General features: G+C 41.8%; 2 protein-coding genes across 2 annotated transcripts in view; both read right to left on the reverse strand.

Annotated features, from left to right (window-relative positions):
- LOC126473837 (ATP-dependent translocase ABCB1-like) overlaps nt 1-25,415 on the reverse strand; it is a 675,020-nt gene that overhangs the window by 453,791 nt on the left and 195,814 nt on the right. The gene's annotated exons all lie outside the window — the stretch shown is intronic.
- LOC126473838 (ATP-dependent translocase ABCB1-like) overlaps nt 1-25,415 on the reverse strand; it is a 234,788-nt gene that overhangs the window by 13,722 nt on the left and 195,651 nt on the right. The window contains exons 14-15 of the mRNA XM_050101165.1: nt 10,870-11,111; nt 1,959-2,118 (exon numbers count right to left, since the gene is read on the reverse strand). Coding sequence (XP_049957122.1) covers nt 1,959-2,118; nt 10,870-11,111 — 402 coding nt within the window. The remainder of the gene's footprint in view (nt 1-1,958; nt 2,119-10,869; nt 11,112-25,415) is intronic.

Raw genomic sequence — 25,415 nt, forward strand, 5'->3', positions numbered from 1 at the left:
ATAACCTTTCACTTGGCAGCCCAACACCTTACCCATTCCGCTACCTCAGCTCTTTAAATAGTTTGACTCCATAAGGAGTCTAACACCTCACGCAACTACTTATAAACACTGTTGGTATGACTATGAATTACTCACGCTTCGTCGAAGTACAACAGGAAATAAACAATTACCGCTGTTCTTTATTGCGAAAAAACAGTTCGTGAGATTGAAACAAACACCTTTCCTTGCTATCGCCTGAATTAGGAGTCTTATTGCTTGTTTGGTTTAATTAATAGAATATGAAGCAATTGGTATAAAGAATGCTTTTTCCAAACTTTATATAAAAGAAAGTCTTCTATCAAGACATTGCTTTTGTTCTATTACTTTATTTATGATGGAACGTTTCTAAAACTGAAGACACTCGTCCGTGCTCTGCACTGCAGTCGAGATCTGGCAACGTTGTTCTCTGTTCATTGGCTGACTGTGTTTTGTGACGTCAGATGCGCAGAACGAACCTAAACTCGGCCGCCAAGATATATGACGCGCACTTTAGTAAGCCAGTATCGATGGGGGGAAGACGTCAGAGACATTCGACCTCCAGAGGCCAGCTGCAACTTGCACACGTGCAAGGAGCAGCAGCAGTGAAAAGCACCTCTGATGAGTGAACAACGCGGACTATCGCAGGCCAGCGATTGCTTTTCACTCTCTACCCAGTATCTGAAGGAATCATTTATGAACAGCAGAGTTTGACCTTGCCTGATATACATTTATGATCCGGGCTATTCACAGTACTGTTGTATAGGCTTAAGACGACTTTGCTACTCCCAGAACGTGTTTTGATTATTCGTTCACTTTGTGAACTCCACTGTCATTGACCTCATAACCCGCCTCTCGTTATACCGGTCTCTGTGTTACCATCACTGTAAATGATCATAAACTGTGCTCTACTTACACGTAACAGGATAGAAAATGTCGGAACGTAATTCTGCCTTTTCTGTAGCAGAGTAGAAGACGTTCTTCGAAGGTAAGACTTAATTAATTACGCCGATGAAGTGCTTGGGATGAAATACGGTAGTGTTTGCAGGCTGTTAGACATATAGTTTGTTTCTAAATCAGTTCGTGTCCTTCTGTATTACTGTTGTACCCTCTACAATTGTACGTCGAATGAGTGGGGCGAAGGAAATAAAAGTACCATTGATACCCATTTGAGTTCTGACCAGCCAGGGTAGCCGAATGCGCTAATGCGCTGCTTCCTGGGCTCAGGTTGACGCGCCAGCCATGGATCGAATCCGCCTGGCGGATTAACGACGAGGGCTGGTTGCCGGCCCGGCTGGATGTGGTGTGGTTTTCCGCATCCCGCTAGGTGAATTCCAGGCTGGTCCCCACGTTCTGCCTTAGTTACACGACTCGCAGACAACCGAAGAAACATTCGCACTATTCCATGGCTTACGCTAGACACAGACAGCTGGGGTACACTCATCCCATCGAAGGGGATTGGGGGTGGCGGCAGGAAGGGCATCTGGCCACCGTCTGCAACTAACACAGCCAAATCAATAGTAACATGCCCGAATCCGCTTTGATGCGGGACAAAGGCCCCAAGAAAAAAAGAAAAACCCATGTGAGATCTCTACATTTATCTCTATGAGGATACTTAATCTTTAGTTTTCTGTTTTGGTCAGTCACTGGCTGCATGAATGCAAGCAAATTAAGTGGCACTCACAAACTATCGCTTAGTTGGGAACGCCTATAACTGCTATCATACAAAAAAAAACATAATGGGGTTCATAACAATTACATTTAATAGGTGAATTCCTCTTCATAAATACCAGAGCTCATCCTCCAAGGCACTATGATCCTTGAATTTCAGCCGATAGTTTCCAGACAACAGGTCTGACCATAGGCAACCATGTGCCAACATTCAGCATATGCCTCAGAAAACTGCTAAACTCCAATATGTATTCCGTGTTTTATTTACATACCCATTCTTTATCCGACGCAGTATCTGTATCAGTTACTTTGGGCTGGCGGTTAAGCAGGTGAACTATTTTCGATGCTGCGTTCAGGCCCTTTCTGAAGTTTGGAGCGAATGACAGGGCATTAGCGACCATCCAAGTCCCGAACATCAAAGCTTCGGTCACTCTGAAAGAAAGAAGAAAAAGGAGATAATTAACATTTACTCAGCAAAAGTGAATTTAAACGAAAGACAGTCATTTAAAATGTTATCCAAAGTTTCGCACTATAGTCATAGACTGTGCAACTGATCCCGGGGGAGGTTCGAGTCCTCCCTCGGGCATGGGTGTGTGTGTGTTTGTCCTTAGGATAATTTAGGTTAAGTAGTGTGTAAGCTTAGGGGCTAATGACCTTCGCAGTTAAGTCCCATAAGATTTCACACACATTTGAACATTTTCGAAAGTTTCACAGTGGAGAATTTGATATTGTCGAAGTTATTAACTTATAATACATTTTGTCTCTATACACGACAGTTGCAGTGATTTCTGTTTCATTCTAGAGAGAGAGAGAGAGTTGTGTTTTTTATTTCTGGTAGGCAAACTTTTATCCCTTTTACGTTGCGTGGATGCTACTTACCCACCGCATTACGTACTCATCATTAAGAACTGCTCATTATGTATAAGTTTCAAATACAACTTTACTCAAATTGAAACTGCAAACTTCTTACGAAAATTTTATTTTCAGTTTTCACCCGGTTTCGCATATCATGAAAAAAAGAAGGAATGAAGACTGTTTAACGACGAAGTCATTCGAGACGGAACTTAAGAATAGAGCAGCCTTTCCAAACGAACGTTCTTCTGCAATCCATTCAGGCGTACGTTAGCTGATCGTCGCTACGGTTGAGGTGATGGGTGATTCTCTGTTTTGCTCTAGCATCTATAGTCACCAAATACAAAAGCATATTGTAATGAAAGGTGATGTTTACACGAACTTCAGAACTGTAGGCACTCAACAAGAATTGCAGGGTGCCGCTGTGGTCTTCAGTCAAAAGACTGATCTGTAACAGATCTCTACGATGTCTATCCTGCGCAAGCTTCTTCGCCGTTGCAAAAGTGGTGCAACCTACATCCACCTGAACCTGCTTCCGCTACTCCAGCCTCGATCTCCCTCTGCAGTTTATATCCATTAGCCTTCCTTCCACTACCATTCCTTGTTTCCCCCTAATGTGTCCTAACAATCGATTCCAGCTTTTAGTCAGTTTGGGACATGAATTTATTATCTCGCCAATTCGATGCACCACCTTCTCGTGGCTTACCACATATAATCTTCATCGTTCTCCTATAGCATCCCATTTCAAAAGCTAACTTTCTAGTCTTGTCTTAACTGTTTACTGTCGACGGTGTATTTCTGTACGAGGCTACACTTCCGGTGAATAGCTTCAGAAAATGTTTCTTAATGTTTAAAATACTATTCGACATTAATAATCTCCACTTTTTTAGGAATACTTTCTTTGTTTAGATGTCTGCATTTTATGTGTTCTCTTCTTGTTTCCCTGTCAAAATAAAAAAAAATCATTTATTACTTTTAGTATCTCATTTCCTAATTTAATTCCATTATCCTTGGTAAATTATCTCCCAACGTATACCTTACGTTTTCACATAAAGTATATTTTCTCACGCCATACGCCTCATTAATCTACATACACCTGCACCAGTAAACAGAAGAGGCTCATAAAATAGTGACAAACGTGTTTCCATAACATTACTAACCAAGCACATAAAGACTACAAAGTCGGTTTTTCGAATGGAGATTTTCAGTTCCACAGTAGCAATTCTTGATAACACTAATTAAATGATATTACTGAAGGGAATTTCAGAGTAAATATACACTTAAAATGGGAAAATTTTGATAATTACCAAAGAATCTTCTCCTTATTTCTTGAATCCAATTTTTGCTTTGATAAATTTCAGATCGTTATTAATTTACATTATTTACCTGGTACGTCAAACACAGAATATACAACATGCAAAACACAAACGTATCACTAAAGATAAAGATTCATAAATACTATAAAAATGACTCTACATATACATGTAAGTGTGTGTGTATGTTCTAAATCTCCTCTTAAACTACTGGACCGATTTCAGCCAAAATTGGTATACATATCACTTATAGCCTAGAAATCATCGCTATGGTGTAAGAACTACCTACCTTCCCAATTCATTTTCTTTTTTCTTTTTTGAGTCATCAGTCTTCTTTCTGGTTTCATGCGGCCCGCCACTAATTCCTCTCCTGGGCCAACCCTTTCATCTCAGCCTAGCACTTGCAACCTACGTCCTCAATTATTTGCTGGACATATCGCAACCTCTGTCATCCTCTACAGTTTTTTGCACCATACAGCTGCCTTTCGTACCATGGAAGTCATTCCACGATATCTTAACAGATGTCCTGTCATCGTGTCTCTTCGCCTTGTCAGCACTTTCCATGTATTCTCTTCCCCTCCGATTCGACGCTGAACCTCCTTATACCTTACCATATCAGTCCACCTAATGTTCAACATTCGCCGGTAGCATCACATTTCAAATGCTTCAATTTCCTTCTCTTCCGGTTTCCCCACAGTCCATGTTTCACTATTGTACAATGCTATGCTCCAAACGTAAATTCTCAAAAATTCTTCCTCCAATTAAGACCTACATTTGATAGTAGTAGACGTATCTTGGCCAGGAATGTCCTGTTTGCCAGTGCTAGTCTACTTTTGTTGTCCTGCTTGCTGCGTCCGTCGTGGACTTTTTGCTAGGTAGGTAGCAGAATTCCTACACTTCATCTGCTTCGCGACCATCAATCCCGATGTTAAGTTTCTCGCGGTTCTCATTTCTGGTACTTCTCATTACTTTCGTATTTCTTCGATTTATTCTCAGCCCATGTTCTGTAGTCATTAGGCTGTTTATTCCTTTCGGGAGATCAAGTAATTCTTCTTCACTTTCACTCAGGATAGCAATGTCGTCAGCGAATCGCTTTTAATTTTAATTCCACTCCTGAATTTTTCTTTTATTTCCATAATTGTTTCTTCGATGTACAGATTGAATAATAAGGGTCAAAGATTACACCCCTGTCTTACAACCTTTTTAATCCGAGCACTGCATTCTTGTTCGTCAACTCTTATTATTACCCCTTGTCTCTTGTACATATTGTATATTACACATCTCTCCCTATAGTTTACCCATACTTTTCTCGGAATTTCGAACATCTTGCACCGTTTTACATCGTCGAACACTTTCTCCAGGTGGGCAAATCCTATGAACATGTCTTGATTTTTCTTCAGTTAACAGAATTGCCTCTCTGGTGCCTTTACCTCTCCTAAACCCAAACTAATCTTCATCTAATACATCCGCAGTTTTCTTTTCTATTCTTCTGTATATACGAGGGCTATCCACAAAGTACATTACGTTTTGGAATTAAAAATAAATAAAGTACTGGAATTTTTTTTTATTATATACAGATGAAAGCCACACTTAAATACTACTTTTCTACATAGTTGCCATTTAAATTGTGGTAACCACGCTTTTCGGTAATGATTTCGTGCAACAAACTTAGTGAAATTTGTGGAAAACTCATAGAGAGTTCCGTTATTGTGAAATTACGGTTTTCACAGACCGCGGCATCGACTTTTTCGACAAGTTCGGCAGTCACTATGCTGGGTCTTCCACTTCGCTCTTCGTCGTGAACGTTAGTCCGGCCATTTTTAAATTTTATGACCCATTGACGCACTCCACCTTCAGTGATTATGTTGTCCCCATACACTTCACAAAGCTGCCGATAGATTTCTATCGGTGTACAGTTTTTTGCAGTCAGAAACCTTATTACAGCACGCACTTCACACTTCGCGGCATTTTCAATTAACGCTGACATTTCAAACTGTCACAGTAACTCAACGGAGTACAGCACGAACCTCTCACTAGCACAGCAGGATGCCGACTGAGCGGCGGAATGCCATGACACCAAGATGGCAGTAGTTTGTGGATAGCCCTCGTAATTCTTGTCAGCAACTTGGATCCATGAGTTGTTTAGGGGAACGACGGGGTGACGGTTGAAAAAACTCGAAATTCTTTTGTTACGGAATTCGAATGTATATACATTAAAGAATTATTCCTCTAAACATTATGCGTGAACTCCAAAAATTAACAAGGCTATGGCCGTTTGAAGCTAAAGCAAACGGTGAATTGAAAAGTTGTAAACACGGAAAGCCATTATCACTAGTCGGAATTGATGCCATCACTCCTATTTGTACCGATTTGAGCAAACCTGAATTGCTGGAGAGTTGTTTGGCCGATTTTACTCAAAATGTGAACGAAAGTCTCGATAGTCTCATTTGGAGATACGCACCAAAAATAACATTGTCAATATTGCTTCAAATTTGGCAGTATGTCTATTCGATGTAGGCCGTACTGCGTTAATGCACGTGGCAAATCCCCTTCAAATCAAATCGGTGATGAATTCTCGCCAATTCTGTGAAGATAGAGACACTAGTGGCGATGCGTTCAGCGACGAAAAGGGCTTTCAGGACAAAAATGAGGGCTTATCAGGTCAAAGTAACATCGATGATATCCTGTAAGTTCCATGTTTTGTGCCTTTGTTTCTATGATAAATACTTGTCAAACCTTAAACGCGTATCTCTCAAAAACATGTTTTTCGCCATGGTTGTCGTCGCCTACACTATAATTTTCATCCCATTTTAATGATTTTTGGTCTCCCTTAAAGCAAACTGAATTCCCTTCAGTTAATCGTAGATGATCTTTTTATGTTTATATTTAGTATTTTTTCAGCCAAATAAAGAGGTGTCCTAAAAATTACCATTTTCTTTCTAATATCTATAATTTACCCAATTTTTTTTTCAAATCCCTACGGTGAACTAAAATTACATCTGTAGGGATCAGGATGATATATTAATTTCATGTTGCAGATAACCACAAACGGTGTAACTGTGACAACCGTCGATCTGTCTCCTTTCAGAGTTGTCTCGGGAAAGTTCCAATTACACTATAAAGATATTAATATTTTTCAATAAAAAATTACCAATAGAAACTTAAATGTATGCCTTATACATTGCACCAAACACCATTTGTCTATTACATTCCAGTATGGAGCAACAAAATCCTGAATTTGAGCAATATTTTCGTTCGTCACCCTGCCGTTCTTTCTTAAGCTGATTGTGCGATAATTTTCGGACTTGTCAGCTCTTGCAGTTTTCAGAATTGTATGGATGATATTTTCCCGAAAATCAGATGGCATGTCGGTAGACTCAAACATTATACATACCAACGTGAACGGTCGTTTTGTTGCTACTTCCCCTAACGATTATACAAATTCTGATGGAATGTTATCAGTCACTTCTGTGTTATTTGATCTTAAGTCCTCCGAAAGTCTTTTAAATTCTGATTCTCATGCTGGATCCCCTATCTCTTCTAAATCGACTCCTGTTTCTTCTTCTATCACATCAGAAAAATCTTCCTTCTCTCAGAGGCCTTCAATTTACTCTTTACACCTATCCGCTCTCTTCTCTGCATTTAACGGTGGAATTCCCGTTGAACTCTTAATTCTACAACCCAGTTTCACGCTGAGTCAGTGCTTCTGACAATCAACTCTTTTTCGATTTCTTCGCATTTTACATGCAGCCATTTCGTCTTAGCTTCCTTGCACTTCCTACTTATTTCATTCCTCATCGACCTATACTTACGTGTACCTGAATTTCTCTGAACATTTTTGTATTTTTTCTTTCATCCATCAACTGAAATATTTCTTCTGTTACCCATGGTTTATTTGCAGTTACCCTCTTTGTACCAATGTTTTTCTTTCCAACTTCCGTGATTGCCCTTTTTAGAGATGTCCAGTCTTCTTCAACTGTACTGCATAGTATTTCGTCATTCCTTAGTACTCCCGTGTCGCACTTCTTTGCGTATTGATTCTTCCTGACTAATCTCTTAAACTTCAGCCTACTCTTCACTACTACTTTGCGATCCGAGTCTACATCTTCTCTTGGGTACGCCTAATGATCAAGTATGTGATTTCGGAATCTCTGTCTGACGATGACGTAATCTAACTGAAATCTTTCCGTATCACCAGGCCTTTTCCAAGTATTCACTCTTAGTAGCTGAAATTTATTACAGAATTCTCCTATCTCTCATTTCTCGTCCCAAACCTATATTCTCCTGTAACCGCTACAAATGCGCTCAGTCCCCCATGAAGATTCATATCCCTTTACGTATTGCGTTACCCTTTCAATATCCCAATGCAGTTTCTGTGTCTCTTCATCTTCAGCTTACGACGTCGGATGTATATATGAACTATCGTTGTCGGTGTTGGTTTGCTGTCGATTGTGGTAAGGACAGCCCTGTCACTGAACTGTTCGCAGTAACACACTCTCTGCCCCACCTTCATATTCATACAGAAACTTACTCCCGTTGTACCGCTTTCTGCTGCTGCTGATGTTACCCTATATTCATCTGACCAGAATTCCTTGTGTTCTTTCCATTTCACTTTACTGACCCCTGCTATATTTAGTTGTGCCTTTGCATTTCCAGCTTCCCTACCACGTTCAAACTTCTGACATTCCACACCCCGACTTGTAAAACGTTATCCTTTCGTTGGGTATTCAATATTTTTCTCCACCTCCCCCTTGGCAATACCCTCGCAGGGATCTGAATGGGGGACAATTCTAGAATGTTTTGCCGATGAAGATATCATCATGACACTTTTTCAGTTACAGTCCACATGTCCCGTAGATACACGTTATATGTCTTGAATGCAATGGTTTCTATTGCCTTCTACATACCCATGCCGTCGATCATTGCTCATTCTTCCGCCTTTAGGGCAGTTTCCCACCCTGAGGACAAATGTTCGCTCTTTCGCCATTCTTTGATAAGGCTGTTGGCAGAATGAGGGTGACTCCTTATACCAGAAGTCATCGACCGCCAATACCAATTATTAATCAAAAATTAAACAATGGCGGGTTTCGAACCCAGGATCGATGACGTTTCGCGTACTAATCAAAGACACTACACCTAGACCATCTTTCTATATTGAACGAAATTCTGTGTGGATTAAAACCACCAGTCTAAGGTTGGGGTAAGCTTGATGATATGGAGACAGAAGGAGAGATGGGCAGACAGCGAGGGGAAGAACAAATGGGCACAGATAGGGGGAGGAGGAGATAGAGTGAGGGGGGAAGCGAATGGAATGAGGTGAACAGAGAGAGAGGGGGTAGAGAAGATGGCCAGAGAGGGTGGGTTATCGAGGGATGGATGAGAAAGGGAAGTGTAACAGATGGACAGAGACAGGGGGAGGACGAGATAGGCACAGAGATAGGGAGGACGAGATGAAAAGATAAAGGAAAAGGAGTAAATTGACAGAGGACGGGAAGGGGAAGAATGGACAGATAGCAAGGGGGAAGGAGGAGACTGGCACAGAAACAAGGAGACGGTGGTGAACAGAGAGGGGGGGAGATGGAAATAGAGAGAGGGGAAACGAGTAAATGGACAAGGAAAGAGGAGGAGGTGGACAGAGACAGAGGGAGGATGAGACAGACAAAGGGAAGTGGAGGAGGAGATAAACAGAGCAGGAGGAAATGGACAAAGAAAGGGAAGAAGACGAAATGGTCATATAGAGGAGGAGGAGGAGGAGGAGATGTAGAGAGAGAAGGGCAGGAGGAGACGGACAAAGAAAGGGGGCAGGAGGAGATGGACAAAGAAAGGGGGCAGTGGAGATTGAGATGAGAGAGGAAAGGAGAAAATGGACAGAGGGGGAATGGCAGAGGATGGGAGGAGGAGATGAACAAAGATAAGGTAAGGGTAGATGGACAGAGATAGTAGCAGGAGGAGATGGATAGGAGAAGGGGGAGGTGAACAGAGAGAGAGGGGGTAGAGAAGATGGCCAGAGAGGGTGGGTTATCGAGGGATGGATGAGAAAGGGGAATGGGTAAGGAGGAGATGAACGAATAGAAGAGGGAAACAAACACATACCTGCGAAACGCCAGGTACTCAGGTAGTATAATAATAATAACAATAATAGCAATAATAATAGTAATCTCACTAACCAACACGTTATTTCTAGGACTAGGCGCACAGTTTCATTTAAAACAACAAAATTTAGTTTCTCCCAGTGATTAACAAGGCTCTGAAAACACGTCTTTTTGTTACGATTCACTTGTACTTGTTTAGGTTCTTCATTTACTTACTCTTGTGGCAGTTGGTCGTCTTGCGCTTCATCTGTCTTCAATTGTCCCCTTATGGAGGTTTACGCCACTGCTGAATAAGTTGCTGGAATCACTGGTCACTTACTGTGCAAAAATTCTAATGTATTGACGCGTTTCGGGGACAGCCCGTCATAAGAACATCATTAAAAAGAAATGTCTTCACACAGAGTTAGGAGTTAGCCGTTAACATCAGTACTCAACTGAATACTGAGAACAGCTGACAGATTTGACTCCATATTTTGTACGAAGACTTTTCCTTTTTCTGATGTTTTGACGAAGGGCTGCGCCCTAAACGCGTCAGTAAATGACTATTTATTGACAATAGATGATCATTTATTCTAGCGACCCATTCAGCAATGGTGTAAGTCTCCTCAAGTCTATGTCATGGTCGCAGGCCTCCTCCGCAACATTATGTCGCACCTTGAGCTGTCTCATATACCTGAATGTGATGAATATGTGCGTTGTGTTGTGCTTTTGATGAACTCTTCTTCTTGTACATAGTCTACTCTTCTCTGACAGCATCAACGTGGCCACCAAGAATAACGTACCAAATCGCCCAGGTGAAAATACATTACTAGTACCTTCAATTTGTCAAGAGACATTTTAAAAAAAGTTTGAAGCCTCACACAGTGTAATACAAATAGCCAACGAGGGGAATATTCAGTGTGGTATCTTCACTCATTGCTACTCACTTGAAGACGTCTTCGTAGGGTACGCTATCGGAGACGATGAGGAAGCCCCCGTAGTAGATGCAGACGGCGTAGGTGAAGGTGCCGAGGCTGCGCGCCAGGCTGAAGACTGCCGCGCGCACGTAGGTGTTGCGCTTGGCGAGGCGGATGGCCGGCTCCAGCTCCAGCATGTACTTGGCGTGGAACTGCAGCTCACGGCACAGGCCCGCCACCGTGCGGATGTTGCCCACCGCCTCCACCGCCACCTGCAGATCGAGACAATGTTTGGTCGCGAGACGTGTTCTGGAGTGCTACAAGCAGAATCCTAAGAAAGAGAAAATAACACCTACCAGATAACGTGTTAACATAAAAGGCAGCAACCAATCCGCTGTTGGTTGGTCGTCTCGTGTTCCAGTTTGGTGTATGTCCGAGATTAGCGAACCAGGCAGAGAGGGGGGGAGGAAGAGTGGGAGAGGGATATGGTGGACGCAAATAAAACGGAAGAAATACATTTAAAATACATGACTTTCTCTTTTGCAATATGATGTTTCATAGAATTTTTAATCTTTCTCTTCATCTCTTCAATGTGTGTTAACTCTGGACACAGAAAGTTTTCTAGCTGAGCAGCAGACAGAAAAAGCTCTAGATAAATGCAGAAAGTTAAGAAGCAAGAGAAGAAGACACCTCTTGTTAATATATGATAACGAAAATGTATCTGTTAAAGTGTGTGGGGTTAAATCTAAGGAGAGCATAGAGTGAAAGAATTCGACTTCTGAAATAATAAACGACTTTACTGTGAAATTACAACGATAACCTAAACCAAGGTACTCCGTTGAGAAGTGTGTCTGTCTTTTGCACACATGTGAAATCAAAATCTGCTGCTGCGTAACATTCAGTATCATGCAGCTCCACACCGCGCATTGTATTGTGTTCAATAACGATGGCAACAACTGAATGAAAATAATTCAGTCAGTTGTTGGGAAACGATCGACTCATTCTGTTGTAGCTTCATGTACTGGTCAGACTGCTCACTCATTGTTCTTAGTGAAACCAGTCTGTGAGAGAAAACGAATGAAAACTGTTGAATCAGCCGACAGCCGTTTTACATGTCGGCTGGACTGATATTCATTGATTTCTTTCGAATGTATCTACAATGTTGGCGCTACCAAATGACGACAACTGATACAGTACGTTGAAGTTTTGGATATTGAATGAAACCAGTCAATCATCTTCCTGTCGGTTGTGCTGTCCAGTATGAGAGTCGATTTTAGCCAGTTTCCACATATTCGTCTAGGTTTATGTTGGGCTCATTACCATTCAAAACACACTAACAAACAATGAAAAATATTTCCGTCGGAACAGTACTTCCGGCAAGTGACAGTACATAGCTAAAATGGAAGTCATTAAGTCACTAGAGAATTAGAGTTTCAACAAATTTAAATTAAAAAATGTTCATTTATTTAAACATAAATTTTCAAGTTAGCACCAGCTATCAAACTTTTAAAACCACCAAGAAATTTATATTTAATGCCATAAGCTCCAAAAATAAGTATTTAACTAAATAAATTTTGAAAATACTTCATTCTTGGTATACTTTACATTTACCGCTCTTTGAAACAAGATACGTTATATTTGTTTGAAAACGTTGGATAACTACTTTGGTATGAATGGGTACCAGCCATGCTTCAACTCCATCCTACTTACATCGGATAAACGTCAAGTATACGCGTTTCTGCGATTGTCAGAAGAAAGAAGAAAGAGTTTTAAGCGACCTGTTGTTTTCCTGTTGTTTCTTCTAAACACAACAAAACCCTAACTGCAAACCTTGTGAATTTTAATATGCCCCTTTTGTTGCTGCATGAAGATAATCAAATATATAACATTTATTTCATGTCACACGAGACAGTAACAAGTGTATATGACATTTGGTATGCTATCTGTGGATGTATATCAAGGTGTATGCTTCTCTATCTGTGTTGAGTTCTTTTTTATATTCTATTATGTCTATCGTCGATACTACGGCTAGATTCTTGGGGAACTATAAACCAGTCCTAAATCATTATTGAAACATAGTTTTATGTATGTACGCTGGCTGTGGTGGCCGTGCGGTTCTAGGCGCTACAATCTGGAGCCGAGCGACCGCTACGGTCGCAGGTTCGAATCCTGCCTCGGGCATGGATGTGTGTGATGTCCTTAGGTTAGTTAGGTTTAATTAGTTCTAAGTTCTAGGCGACTGCTGACCTCAGAAGTTAAGTCGCATAGTGCTCAAAGCCATTTTCTTTATATATGTACCAGCCTGTTGGCAGTATGGTTCAGTAGTTCCAAGGGCAAGAAGACCCCATTGCTGAAATATTGACTGTAAGGATGGACAATAGCTTTGAGGAATAACATGATGGGAGGTGGGGAACTAGCAGAAATCGTGGTAGCTGCTATCATGCAGTCACATCGAAGGGTCTCTCTCTCTTTCTGTCTCTCTCTCTCCCTAGGTGCTAGTTGTAGATTTCATTATCTACACTGTACTTCTTGCCGAGTTTTTCATGTGTAATATCTGGCCAACAGCAGGGAGACAGCTCTCCAGAAGCTTTCCAGTTCGTTTGTAATTGTGAGTGGACTAATGTAGCCGGCCGGGTGGCCGAGCGGTTCTAGGCGCTTCAGTCTGGAACCGCGCGACCACTACCATCGCAGGTTCGAATCCTGCCTCGGGCATGGATGTGTGTGATGTCCTTAGGTCAGTTAGGTTTAATTAGTTCTAAATTCTAGGCGACTGATGACCTCAGAAGTTAAGTCCCATAGTGCTCAGAGCCATTTGCACCATTTGAACTAATGTAACTGCGAGACAGGTTACCTCAATTTATGTTCCTTTTGGTTTACAGTATATTAATACTTTCATATTAAACTTCATCGAAAACCTTTCATTCACTGTAGCTTCGCCCCCTCCGACCATTTTTATTAATTACGAGGCTCATTCAGTTATCATTATGTAAAATTAGAGAGATTCGAGCGCGCACGGAGGCTTTCCGGCAGTCGTTCTTCCCGCGAACCATACGCGACTGGAACAGGAAAGGGAAGTAATGACAGTGGCACTTAAAGTGCCCTCCGCAACACACCGTTGGGTGGCTTGCGGAGTATGAATGTAGATGTAGATGTAGATGTAGATGTAGATCAAAATCAGAAAGTGATGTATAAAAAATTGTATACAGGGTGATTCAAAAAGAATACCACAACCTTAGGAATTTAAAACTCTGCAACGACTAAAGGCAGAGCTAAGCACTATCTGTCGGCGAATTAAGGGAGCTATAAAGTTTCATTTAGTTGTACATTTGTTCGCTTGAGGCGCTGTTGACTAGGCGTCAGCGTCAGTTGATGCTAAGATGGCGACCGCTCAACAGAAAGCTTTTTGTGTTATTGAGTACGGCAAAAGAGAATCGACGACAGTTGTTCAGCGTGCATTTCGAACGAAGTATGGTGTTAAACCTCCTGATAGGTGGTGTATTAAACGTTGGTATAAACAGTTCACAGAGAATGGGTGTTTGTGCAAAGGGAAAAGTTCTGGACGGCCGAGAACGAGTGATGAAAATGTAGCACGCATCCAGCAAGCATTTGTTCGCAGCCCAGGAAAATCGACTTGCAGAGCTAGCAGAGAGCTGCAAATTCCACAATCAACTGTATGGAGAGTCCTACGAAAAAGGTTAGTTATGAAACCTTATGTTAGTTATGAAACCTTATCGTCTTAAATTGGTTCAAGCACTGTCTGCAGCTGATAAGATTAAAAGAATCGATTTCTGTGATTTTATCCTTGCTCAAATGGAAACAGATGAATCTTTCGTTTCGAAGATTGTGTTTAGTGATGAAGCAACTTTCCACACTAACGGGAAAGTCAACCGTCACAATGTTTGTATATGGGGCACTGAGAATCCGCGGGAAACAACTCAGTATGAACGTGACTCGCCTAAGGTGAACGTTTTCTGTGCCATTTCAGCCAATAAAGTTTTTGGTCCCTTTTTCTTCGATGGTGCTACTGTAACTGGACTACAGTATCTGGAGATGTTAGAGAATTGGCTGTTCCCTAAGCTCGAACAAGAAGCACAACAATTCATATTTCAGCAGGATGGAGCGCCACCACATTGGCGCCCATAACTACCTGAACGTCAACTACCCGAGGCGATGGATCGGCCGCCAGGCAGCCCGTGACAGAGCACTTCATCACTGGCCTCCAAGAAGCCCTGATCTTACCCCCTGCGATTTTTTCTTATGGGGGTATGTTAAGGATATGGTGTTTCGGCCACCTCTTCCAGCCACCATTGATGATTTGAAACGAGAAATAACAGCAGCTATCCAAACTGTTACGCCTGATATGCTGCAGAGAGTGTGGAACGAGTTGGAGTATCGGGTTGATATTGCTCGTGTGTCTGGAGGGGGCCATATTGAACATCTCTGAACTTGTTTTTAAGTGAAAACAAACCTTTTTAAATACTCTTTGTAATGATGTATAACAGAAGGTTATATTATGTTTCTTTCATTAAATACACATTTTTAAAGTTGTGGTATTCTTTTTGAATCACCCTGTATTTTTACAAAATGAAACCCTTACTGTTTCTCAACGTAATTACTACTAAAATTAATACATATGTCGCAATGATGAACTACTTTTTATATCTGACGCAAAGAAGTCTTTGTCCTCTTTTTCAAACTACTTTCGCACAAATTCTTTGGCCTCCTTGTTATTGCTGAACTTTTTTCCACCTAATGCCTCTTTTAGTGGACAAACAAACAAAAATTCGAGGATGCGAAATCTGGACTGAAGGGAGGATGATGTACTATCATCAGATCAATTTTTTCAATGGTTTCTTTAGTCAGTTGGGCGATGTCACGACGAGCAGTGTCGTGTATCAATATTATGGTTATTCTTTGAGATCCTAACATTTTTCTCTCATTGCTGGCTTTACTTTGTTCACGAGCATGTCTGAACTAGCAGGCGAGGGGGTAGGGTGTAGCGACTAGAGTTTTTTACTACTTGTTCGTGTTTATTGTACACTGCTCTTGCAAATCACTAAAGATGACACCTTAGGCATCCCAAAAGACCGTCAACGTGTCTGTTGCCGCCGATGCTTGGTTCTGAATTTCCTTCGGACAGGTGAGCTGGTGTGTTTCCATTCCATGCTTTGTCTTTTGGACTCAGAATGGTTAACTCAAATTTCATTTCACGCTAAACTCATGTTTGGAAAATGTTCACCTTCACTTTCATAGTGTTCTTCTAAGTCTGTGCACACTCTGAGTTTTGTTTCCTTGTACTGTTTTGTTGACTCTTGCTCTGCTCTACTTGAGCTCGTCACTGATAACGTTATGAATTGTGCCAACACATACTCCAACAGTTTTTGCTGAATGTTGTTGTAACGCGTCGGCCTTCATGAATAACGTTGTCAGTGTGGCATCGAAGCGAACGAGCGTGCACTTCAGCTGGTTGGCCGGGACTTTTCTCGTCAGTCATTGAGGTTCCACCGTTTTTGATCAGCTATACCCACTTACACAAGTTTCCGCCGTTATAAAACTTTTATAATATTGTAAAATCGTTCGAGAAAATATTTCAGTTGGTTTTTTTTCTTCAGAAAGTAAATAACCGATCACAGAACGCTATTTAACTAATGTGGCACGCCATCGTTAAGTTCAATATTGACGTTATTAACAAAACAATTATTATCAGAAAATTGTTCTCAGCTTATCTCAGTGATGCCTACCTCAAGTCATGAAAATACACAACTCCATCTATGGACTGTTTAATTTCTAGCCGCGCGGTTTGAGGCGCCATGTCACGGACAGCGCGGCCCCTCCCGCCGGAGGTTCGAGTCCTTCCTCGGGCGTGGGCGTGTGTGTGTTGTTCTTCTCATAAGTTAGTTTAAGTAGTGTGTAAGTCTAGGGGCCGATGACCTAAGCGGTTTGGTCCCTTAGGAAATCAAAAACATTTGAACATCATTTAATTTCTACATCAATTTGTCCATTTAATTATTAAATGACCCTCTTATATCACTGACTTGGCAACAAACCCATGCCAATAGAAGAAGAAGACGGATGCCTTTGCGGTCCAGGGACTGGAAAATCAGCAGATGTGTGACTCTCCCACTGCCTGACAGGGAAAATGTGTTAGGCATCCTTCATATTTTTAACTTCAGTCGGCACTGACGTGAAAGCAGCCACAATCACTGTGACACTTCGTTACGAAAAAGCGATAAAGATCTCCAGTCGCTACTACTGGTGAAAAGAAGCCTACACCGCTAATCCAAGTTCCTTTCAAGGTGTTTCCTTGCCAGCCTTTCTTTGTGCTTATCGGTATACTTGTTCGTAATTGTTGTCTGGAGACCCAGTTGTCCGTGTGGAGTTTTGCACTGTCTGCATCGATACAGCTCTTTCAGTTGCCTCCCATAACGCCAGTGTATGGAGCTATTGTTACCTGCTCGGAATAGCTGTGATCATAATGGATACCGGTAACTGTCTTTTGTTGAGCGCAGACGACTACTACAAGACGGATTTACAACGTTTTTTGTCTCTCGATAGCGGTTGAATGTTCGAACGACGTCGCTGTGGCGTAGGTAGTGAAAAGTCCCGGCGCGCAGCATTCGAGCCTACGGGCTTAGCCCGTCTCACCCGATGCAGCTGCCTGCCAGCCCGTTACTCTAGGTGAGACATGTGAAGTTGGCATCCGACTTTCGAGAAGTGAGCATTTTTTCCAGAGTCCCTGATAGGTATACCATAATTCTAAGGCTTTATGTACAAAATCTGAATAGATCTGCAGAATTATATCAAGGAAACAACAATATTTCGGAAAATTTTAATCTTATAGAAAAAGTAATAGCCACAGTTACGAAAAAATTAATAATGACAATTCTGAATAGTGCTCCAAGAGTTCTACAGTAAACCCTAATGAAATTTTTTTGTGCAGATGATACTTTATGACTGCAATAATGAGGGACACATTTCCCCAGCTGTGTGAAGATGGCACGCAAGTTTCGAGAAATATAATTTCTTTTCAGAGTTCTTGGTAGACATTCTATAGCTCTAGAGTACTCTGTAAATATTTTAATAGTTCTTTACACTTTGGCGAAAAAATTATGATCGCAATTCTGCATAGCTGAATGGCTGTGAAGTTGGCAACCGATTTTCGAGAAATACACATTTTTCCGTAGTTATTTAGATATGCTATAGTTCAGGATCTCTCAGCACAAGTTTTGAATAGTTCTGCTAAATTTTGGGGAAAAATTATGATCTCATTTATGAATGGTTGAGTAATTGTGAAGCTGGCACCCAACTTTCGAAAAATCAACATTTTTTTTCAGAGTTATTGGTAGATATGGTTCAGTTCTAGACTCCTCTGTACTAAATTTGAACAGTTCTGCAGAATTTAGCGAAGAAGACACTAGTAATCGGGAAATCTTAATGTAAAAAAATTATTTATCAATTTTCAAAAGTGAAATTGTGATCACAATTGTGAATAGCTCCCCAAGTGTGAGTTCTACAGAAAACCTAAATGACATTTTTTTTCTCAGGTAATAGTTTATGGGATAAGCGAAATACTGAGGCACCCATATTCACTACGGAAAATTATACGAAAAGTTTTATTGGGAAACGTAATGTAATTTCTTGCGAAGGTAATAGTTTAAAACTGCAATAGCGTGGGACCGGCTTCACCAACATATAGGTGTTCGATCGGAAGCTGAGCTTCGATGCCCTAGTTGTGATCGGTGCATGTACAGTAGGTACAAGCCGGCACACATCGTGTCGACTATCGTTATGCATCCGAGTGCTGACAACATCAGCAGTCTAATGATAGTCGCCATTTTTGCGTCTGCTTATTGCGTTGTATTACAAATATTTTGATTTAATTTGATATTCTTTCCTTGAACTGTACGACGCATATGAACTCCTCTGTGAAAAAAATGGCATACGTATTGCTAAAGATTGGAAAATCCCAGTATGTATCAAACGGTAAAGTAACAGCAGTTCGTGGAAGCACATTATAGAGACAGCGGTACTTAATTGTAGCAAAGAATAAGTAGACACAAAAGTGGCGATTACCATTAGAATGCTGAGGTTGTCAGGACTCGGATACATAACGACAGTCGACACAATGTGTGTCGGCTTGTACCTACATGCACCGGCTGCACAAATAGGGCAGCGAAGCCCAGCTTCCGATCGACAACCTATACGTTAGTGAAGCGAGTCCCACATTATTCCAGTTTTAAACGATTATCTTCACAACAAATTACATTACGTTTTTCGATAAAACTCTTAGGGTGCTATCCAGAACTGCGATCGGACCTGTCATCAGAACTCTAGTGCGATTTCGTATATTTCCCGTAGTGAATATGGATCATTCATTATTTCGCGTATGTCATAAACTGTTACCTGAGAAAAAAAAGTCATTTAAGTTTTCCGTAGAGCTCTTGGTGAGCTATTCAGAATTGTGCTCACAATTTTACTTTCGCAAATTGATAAATATTTTTTTACAACATTAAAATTTATCGAATAAAAGTGTTTTCTTCGCTAAATTCTGAAGAACTGTTCAAATTTCATACAGAGAAGTCTAGAACTATATCACAGCTACCAAGAACTTTGAAGAAATGTCGGGTGCCAGTTTCATAGCTACTCAACCATTCATAAATGTGATTACTATTTTTCTCGCAAAATTCAACAGAACTATTCCAAATTTGTGCAGCGAAATCTAGAACTATAGCATATCTATAAATCGAAAAAAATGTATATTTCCCGAAAATCTGTTGACAACTTCACATTTATTCAGCTATTCAGAACCGTGATCCCAATTTTTTCGCCAAATTCTACAGAACTATTAAAAATATTTACGGAAAACTCTAGAACTGTAGAATATCTGAGAAGAACACTGAAGAAAATGTATATTTCTCGAAAATCGGGTGCCATCATCACACAGCTGGGGAAATGGGTTCCTCAGTATCGCAATCGTTTCATAAAGTATTATCTGCACAAAAAGTCATTAGAGTTTCCTGTAGAACTCTTGGAGCACTATTCACAATTGTGATTATTAATTTATTCGCAAATGTTGCAGTTTTTCTTCTGAAAGATTAAAATTTTGCCAGGTATTATTGTTTCCCTCTCGAAATTCTGTAGAATTACTTGAATGCTGTAGAAATAACTCTAGAACTATGGTATATCTATCGAGAACTGTGAAAGAAATATATACTTCTCGAAAGTTCTTTGCTAACTTCACATTACTCTGTGGGTGGGCTGCGTCGCGCGCAATGGGAAGCGAGTGTCACCTGTATGAACATCTCACACACTGTGCAGGAAACACGGGACACACTAACAGTAACGCAAGTTGAAATAAAGGTGCCAGTATCGCTCCTGCTGCTCACTCATGTTCTGGAAATCAAATGAGTTTAGTTTCCCTTCAATAAATGAAAAGTTCTCTGAAAAACAGAGTAAGTGAACAAACATACGCAACAAAATTCACATCAAAGGAAAGCTCTTTCACAAGGACTCGTATGGCAGGTTTAGCAGCAGCATAGGCTGATTGAGGATTGGAAGTGACTGAGGTGGCTTAGGGCTGTGGGGGCCATATACATTTCTCATCAGGGTAAGCACCTTACTGATACCATGAATACCACAAATAATTCCAAACGATCAATTCAGTTCAATTACAATAGAACCTTATCGACATTATATGAAATGACACTTCCTGGTTACTGATACCATGAATACCACAAATAATTCCAAACGATCAATTCAGTTCAATTAAAATACAACCTTATCGACATTATATGAAATGACACTTCCTGATAGATTAAAACTGTGTGGCGGACTGAGACTCGAATTCGGGTCCTTTGCCTTTCGCTGGCAAGTACTCTGCCAACTCACCTATCCAAGAACGGCCCACGACGTGCCCTGACCGTACTTCTTCTGCAAGGTCCAGAGCTCGAGACTTCGTCTGGCACAAAGTTTTAATGTGCCAGGAAGTTTCATATCAGCACACATGTCGCTGCAGAGCGAAAATTTCTTTCAAATTAAGGTTTTCTTAATGAATCCACAGTGAAAAAAAAATTATGAGTGAAAAGCCAATATTAAAGGCACAAAAAATAAAATATAATAAATTACATTGCTACAGAAGAATGCTGAAGATTAGATGGGTAGGTCACATAACTAATGAGGAGGTATTGAGTAGAAGTGAGGAGAAGAGAAATTTGTGCACAACTTGACTAGAAGCAGGGATCAGTTGGTAGGACATATTCTGAGGCATCAAGGGATCACAAATTTAGCATTGGAGGGGAGGACAGCGCGGAGGGTAAAAATCGTAGAGGGACACCAAGAGATGAATACACTATACAGATCCAGAAGGATGTAGGTTGCAGTAGGTACGGGAGATGAAGAAGCTTACTCAGGATAGAGTAGCTTGGAGAGCTGCATCAAACCAGTGTCTGGACTGAAGACCACAACAACAATAAATTACATTTAGTCCCCCGATAATTAGACTCTACTTTGTTGAGCTCAGAACCCCACAAACGAACAATGAAGTGAATATCTGAATTAATATCGTAGCTATCATTGTTAGGTCAATTTACTCCAAAGACTTTTATTTTCCAGATAAAAGTGCGTAGTAAAATCGCAGTACAAATTTGCTTCACCCTGTACTATAGCAATGATTGCAAGAAATAATACTATCCAGGAGACTCATAACTATGTGCAACGGACCACACACAAAATCTTTTAAAGGCAGTATAAGACTGTAACAGACCGTAACAGACCACACACAAAATCTGTTAAAAGCAGTGTAAGAAAGTGGAAAACCTTGTGCAGAATCCCCGCCCAGGTGCTCTGCGTAGCACTAGTAGCTGTTCTGTTTCCTGTAAGCACATAATCGGCGGTATAGCAGGTACACTCAAAAAGAACTCGCGCTAGATTCTTGAGAAGCGTAGCTCTTATCGCCGTCTCAGTCGGTGCTCTCCAGTAATCCACTTACGAACACCAAGGCAACGCCAGGCGGGTCCTACTTCTAGCCTTCGCAACGGCTTAGTCGTATTGTCAACTGCCAATCACCGCTCGGCTGGCTAGGAGCCTTTGCCAAGTTACAGTTGCTCCATTGCTCCGAGATAACAGCGGCTACCCCGTCCTCCACACATACGGGACCGCTACCACAAGTTCACAAGTTGCCAGCAGCCAACCGCCACTAATCTGTCGACCTGAACGCTCGATTCTTCGGTTTCACTGCCGCCTGACCTACTGCAGGATAGCAAGGCAATACGGGCTGGCCCATGCTCCTTGCTTACGGGACCGCTCACCTGTTTCGTCAGCCGCCAACCGCGACTCATCTGTCCAGACGAACGCTTAGAGATCTGGCGATTCCGCTGCTTGCCGACCACCTCTAGAAACCACGAAGTCTTATATTCTGAGAAGAAACTTCTTTCCTACCAATGAGACTCGCTATGCTGTCAGCCAACGTGCGGTTTCTCAGCCAGAGAGCTTATGTAGCAAGAAAAGCCGTAGCGGGGCAAGCTAGCGCCACGCTCGGCTTATTAAGGCTCCGGTCACTCGGCTGAAGACGGCCGATCCTTTCAAATCAGTAAGGCACTAACTGCGCGGTCACACTGTAGCCGATCTTATCGCCCGAATGTATTGACTTCGGACGACTGTCGGTGAAATTCAGATTTTATTTACTTCGGTCAAATCGACAGACATTCTCACTATGGAGTATGGTCTGTGAGAAACTGATAGGTATAACTCAAGAAAGAGTGAGTTGGTGGGTCCCGAGGATAAAAAATTGATAAATGGGATACGGTTCGGAATATATGGACTGAAATCTCAGGTTTATTGGAAACCACAAGTATGCAAAATCTTCACTGCAAATTTTAGGCGTAAATTATAACCTCAAAAAGCTATTTGTTCATTTGCGAAGGATGGCATATTTTATGCTTAAAGTTACTGTAGTGGGACTTCTTTGGGTTGCGGAAGGTACATTATCAAATTATTATTACTGTATACTAGCGTTTTTATCCCAGTAGAGTGGTGATTCTGTTACAAGAAGTGGTTAACAAATATAGTGTATCTCAAGATTTCAGTGCTTTAGCTTGTTCTGAGTATCTTATTCTAAATTTTATGCCTGTCCACGTATGCTGAACGACAGCCATTGAAGGTTAATTGGCGTGTATCTGCACAACGTCAAAGAAATTCAGCAACACATATTGTTTTTAATCTTTATTGCAGGGTCACTACTAATCATATCAAGTATGTAAAGCCGAATATTCATACGGAAAACACTTTCGGATAGCGAAAGTTATTTTCGAGTACCTGTAGAAGTGTGATCCGAGCTCTAATAAAAAATCCGTCACTCACATTAAAGCTGCAGTCCTGGCTCAAGTAAAACAAATGACACTACGATATCTGACATCTGGCGATTACATCTTTCCAATATTTCACATATACTACCTTCCGAAAAGTACAATTTCATAGTTTTTGTGTGATATATTGGACGCTATTTACGATGCCTTAAGGATTAATTTAAAGGCCAATATCTTCGCACTTGAACCCCAAATACTACGAAATATTAAATGTAATCTGCAGAGAAATTTGGAATATGCTTCGTGCATGTGCTCTAAAAGACACTATAATATATTGACTTCTTCTATTAAAAGCTGTATTCAGGCTGAAATAGCACTGCCAGAATGAAGCGTAGTTACTTCTTTTCTTAACTCCAACGGGCAAGTGTTTAAAGGGTATTGAAGTTTCCATTACTAGAATCTCACTATTTAAACATATTGCCAGTGTTACATTAATTTTCACCATATTTAGAATAAAGTGTGCTGCTGTGAAACCACAAATCTACCCTTCATTAATTAAACAATACTTGCTTACCTACACACAAATTTTATCCAAACATCATAACCTCATCGGCAAAAAACTTTATTCGCAGAAGTCGCATTTCCGGCCACTGTAGCATAACAAACCATACTCGGAACAACGAGTTTTGGAGAGATATTTGCTACGGTCGCAGGTTCGAATCCTGCCTCGGGCATGGATGTGTGTGACGTCCTTAGGTTAGTTAGGTTTAAGTAGTTCTAAGTTCTAGGGGACTGATAACCTCTGAAGTTAAGTCCCATAGTGCTCAGAGCCATTTGGACCATTTGGAGAGATCTATAAGTGGTGCATCACTGAACCATGTATTTGAATGATACATAAGAATAAATATGAAGAACATCAAGTACGGCATGTTCGAAACGAAATTGCTAAGCGGTGGTGGGAGAAGGAAAGCGATGTTACAAAATTGAAGCGTTTTTAACTTTTGCGGCACGGTGTTTTTCCCCTCATCTCATATATTTGTAAAATTTGTGTAGTAATTCCAGTAAATACTGAGAGAGTGTACAGAACTTGACACGGTCTTTTCAATATAGACGTAGCTCATTTCCATGCGTTCGGCATCTTTTTAATTGAAAATGCCGCATTGCAGCACTCATCTTGAAGCACAGAGGCGTCGCGGTATCCATCCCGCCCTTGGCGGCTGAAATACACTCCTGGAAATGGAAAAAAGAACACATTGACACCGGTGTGTCAGACCCACCATACTTGCTCCGGACACTGCGAGAGGGCTGTACAAGCAATGATCACACGCACGGCACAGCGGACACACCAGGAACCGCGGTGTTGGCCGTCGAATGGCGCTAGCTGCGCAGCATTTGTGCACCGCCGCCGTCAGTGTGAGCCAGTTTGCCGTGGCATACGGAGCTCCATCGCAGTCTTTAACACTGGTAGCATGCCGCGACAGCGTGGACGTGAACCGTATGTGCAGTTGACGGACTTCGAGCGAGGGCGTATAGTGGGCATGCGGGAGGCCGGGTGGACGTACCGCCGAATTGCTCAACACGTGGGGTGTGAGGTCTCCACAGTACATCGATGTTGTCGCCAGTGGTCGGCGGAAGGTGCACGTGCCCGTCGACCTGGGACAGGACCGCAGCGACGCACGGATGCACGCCAAGACCGTAGAATCCTACGCAGTGCCGTAGGGGACCGCACCGCCAATTGCCAGCAAATTAGGGACACTGTTGCTCCTGGGGTATCGGCGAGGACCATTCGCAACCGTCTCCATGAAGCTGGGCTACGGTCCCGCACACCGTTAGGCCGTCTTCCGCTCACGCCCCAACATCGTGCAGCCCGCCTCCAGTGGTGTCGCGACAGGCGTGAATGGAGGGACGAATGGAGACGTGTCGTCTTCAGCGATGAGAGTCGCTTCTGCCTTGGTGCCAATGATGGTCGTATGCGTGTTTGGCGCCGTGCAGGTGAGCGCCACAATCAGGACTGCATACGACCGAGGCACACAGGGCCAACATCCGGCATCATGGTGTGGGGAGCGATCTCCTACACTGGCCGTACACCACTGGTGATCGTCGAGGGGACACTGAATAGTGCACGGTACATCCAAACCGTCATCGAACCCATCGTTCTACCATTCCTAGACCGGCAAGGGAACTTGCTGTTCCAACAGGACAATGCACGTATCCCGTGCCACCCAACGTGCTCTAGAAGGTGTAAGTCAACTACCCTGGCCAGCAAGATCTCCG

This window comes from Schistocerca serialis, chromosome 4 (assembly GCF_023864345.2).
Source record: "Schistocerca serialis cubense isolate TAMUIC-IGC-003099 chromosome 4, iqSchSeri2.2, whole genome shotgun sequence".
Classification (NCBI taxonomy): domain Eukaryota; kingdom Metazoa; phylum Arthropoda; class Insecta; order Orthoptera; family Acrididae; genus Schistocerca; species Schistocerca serialis.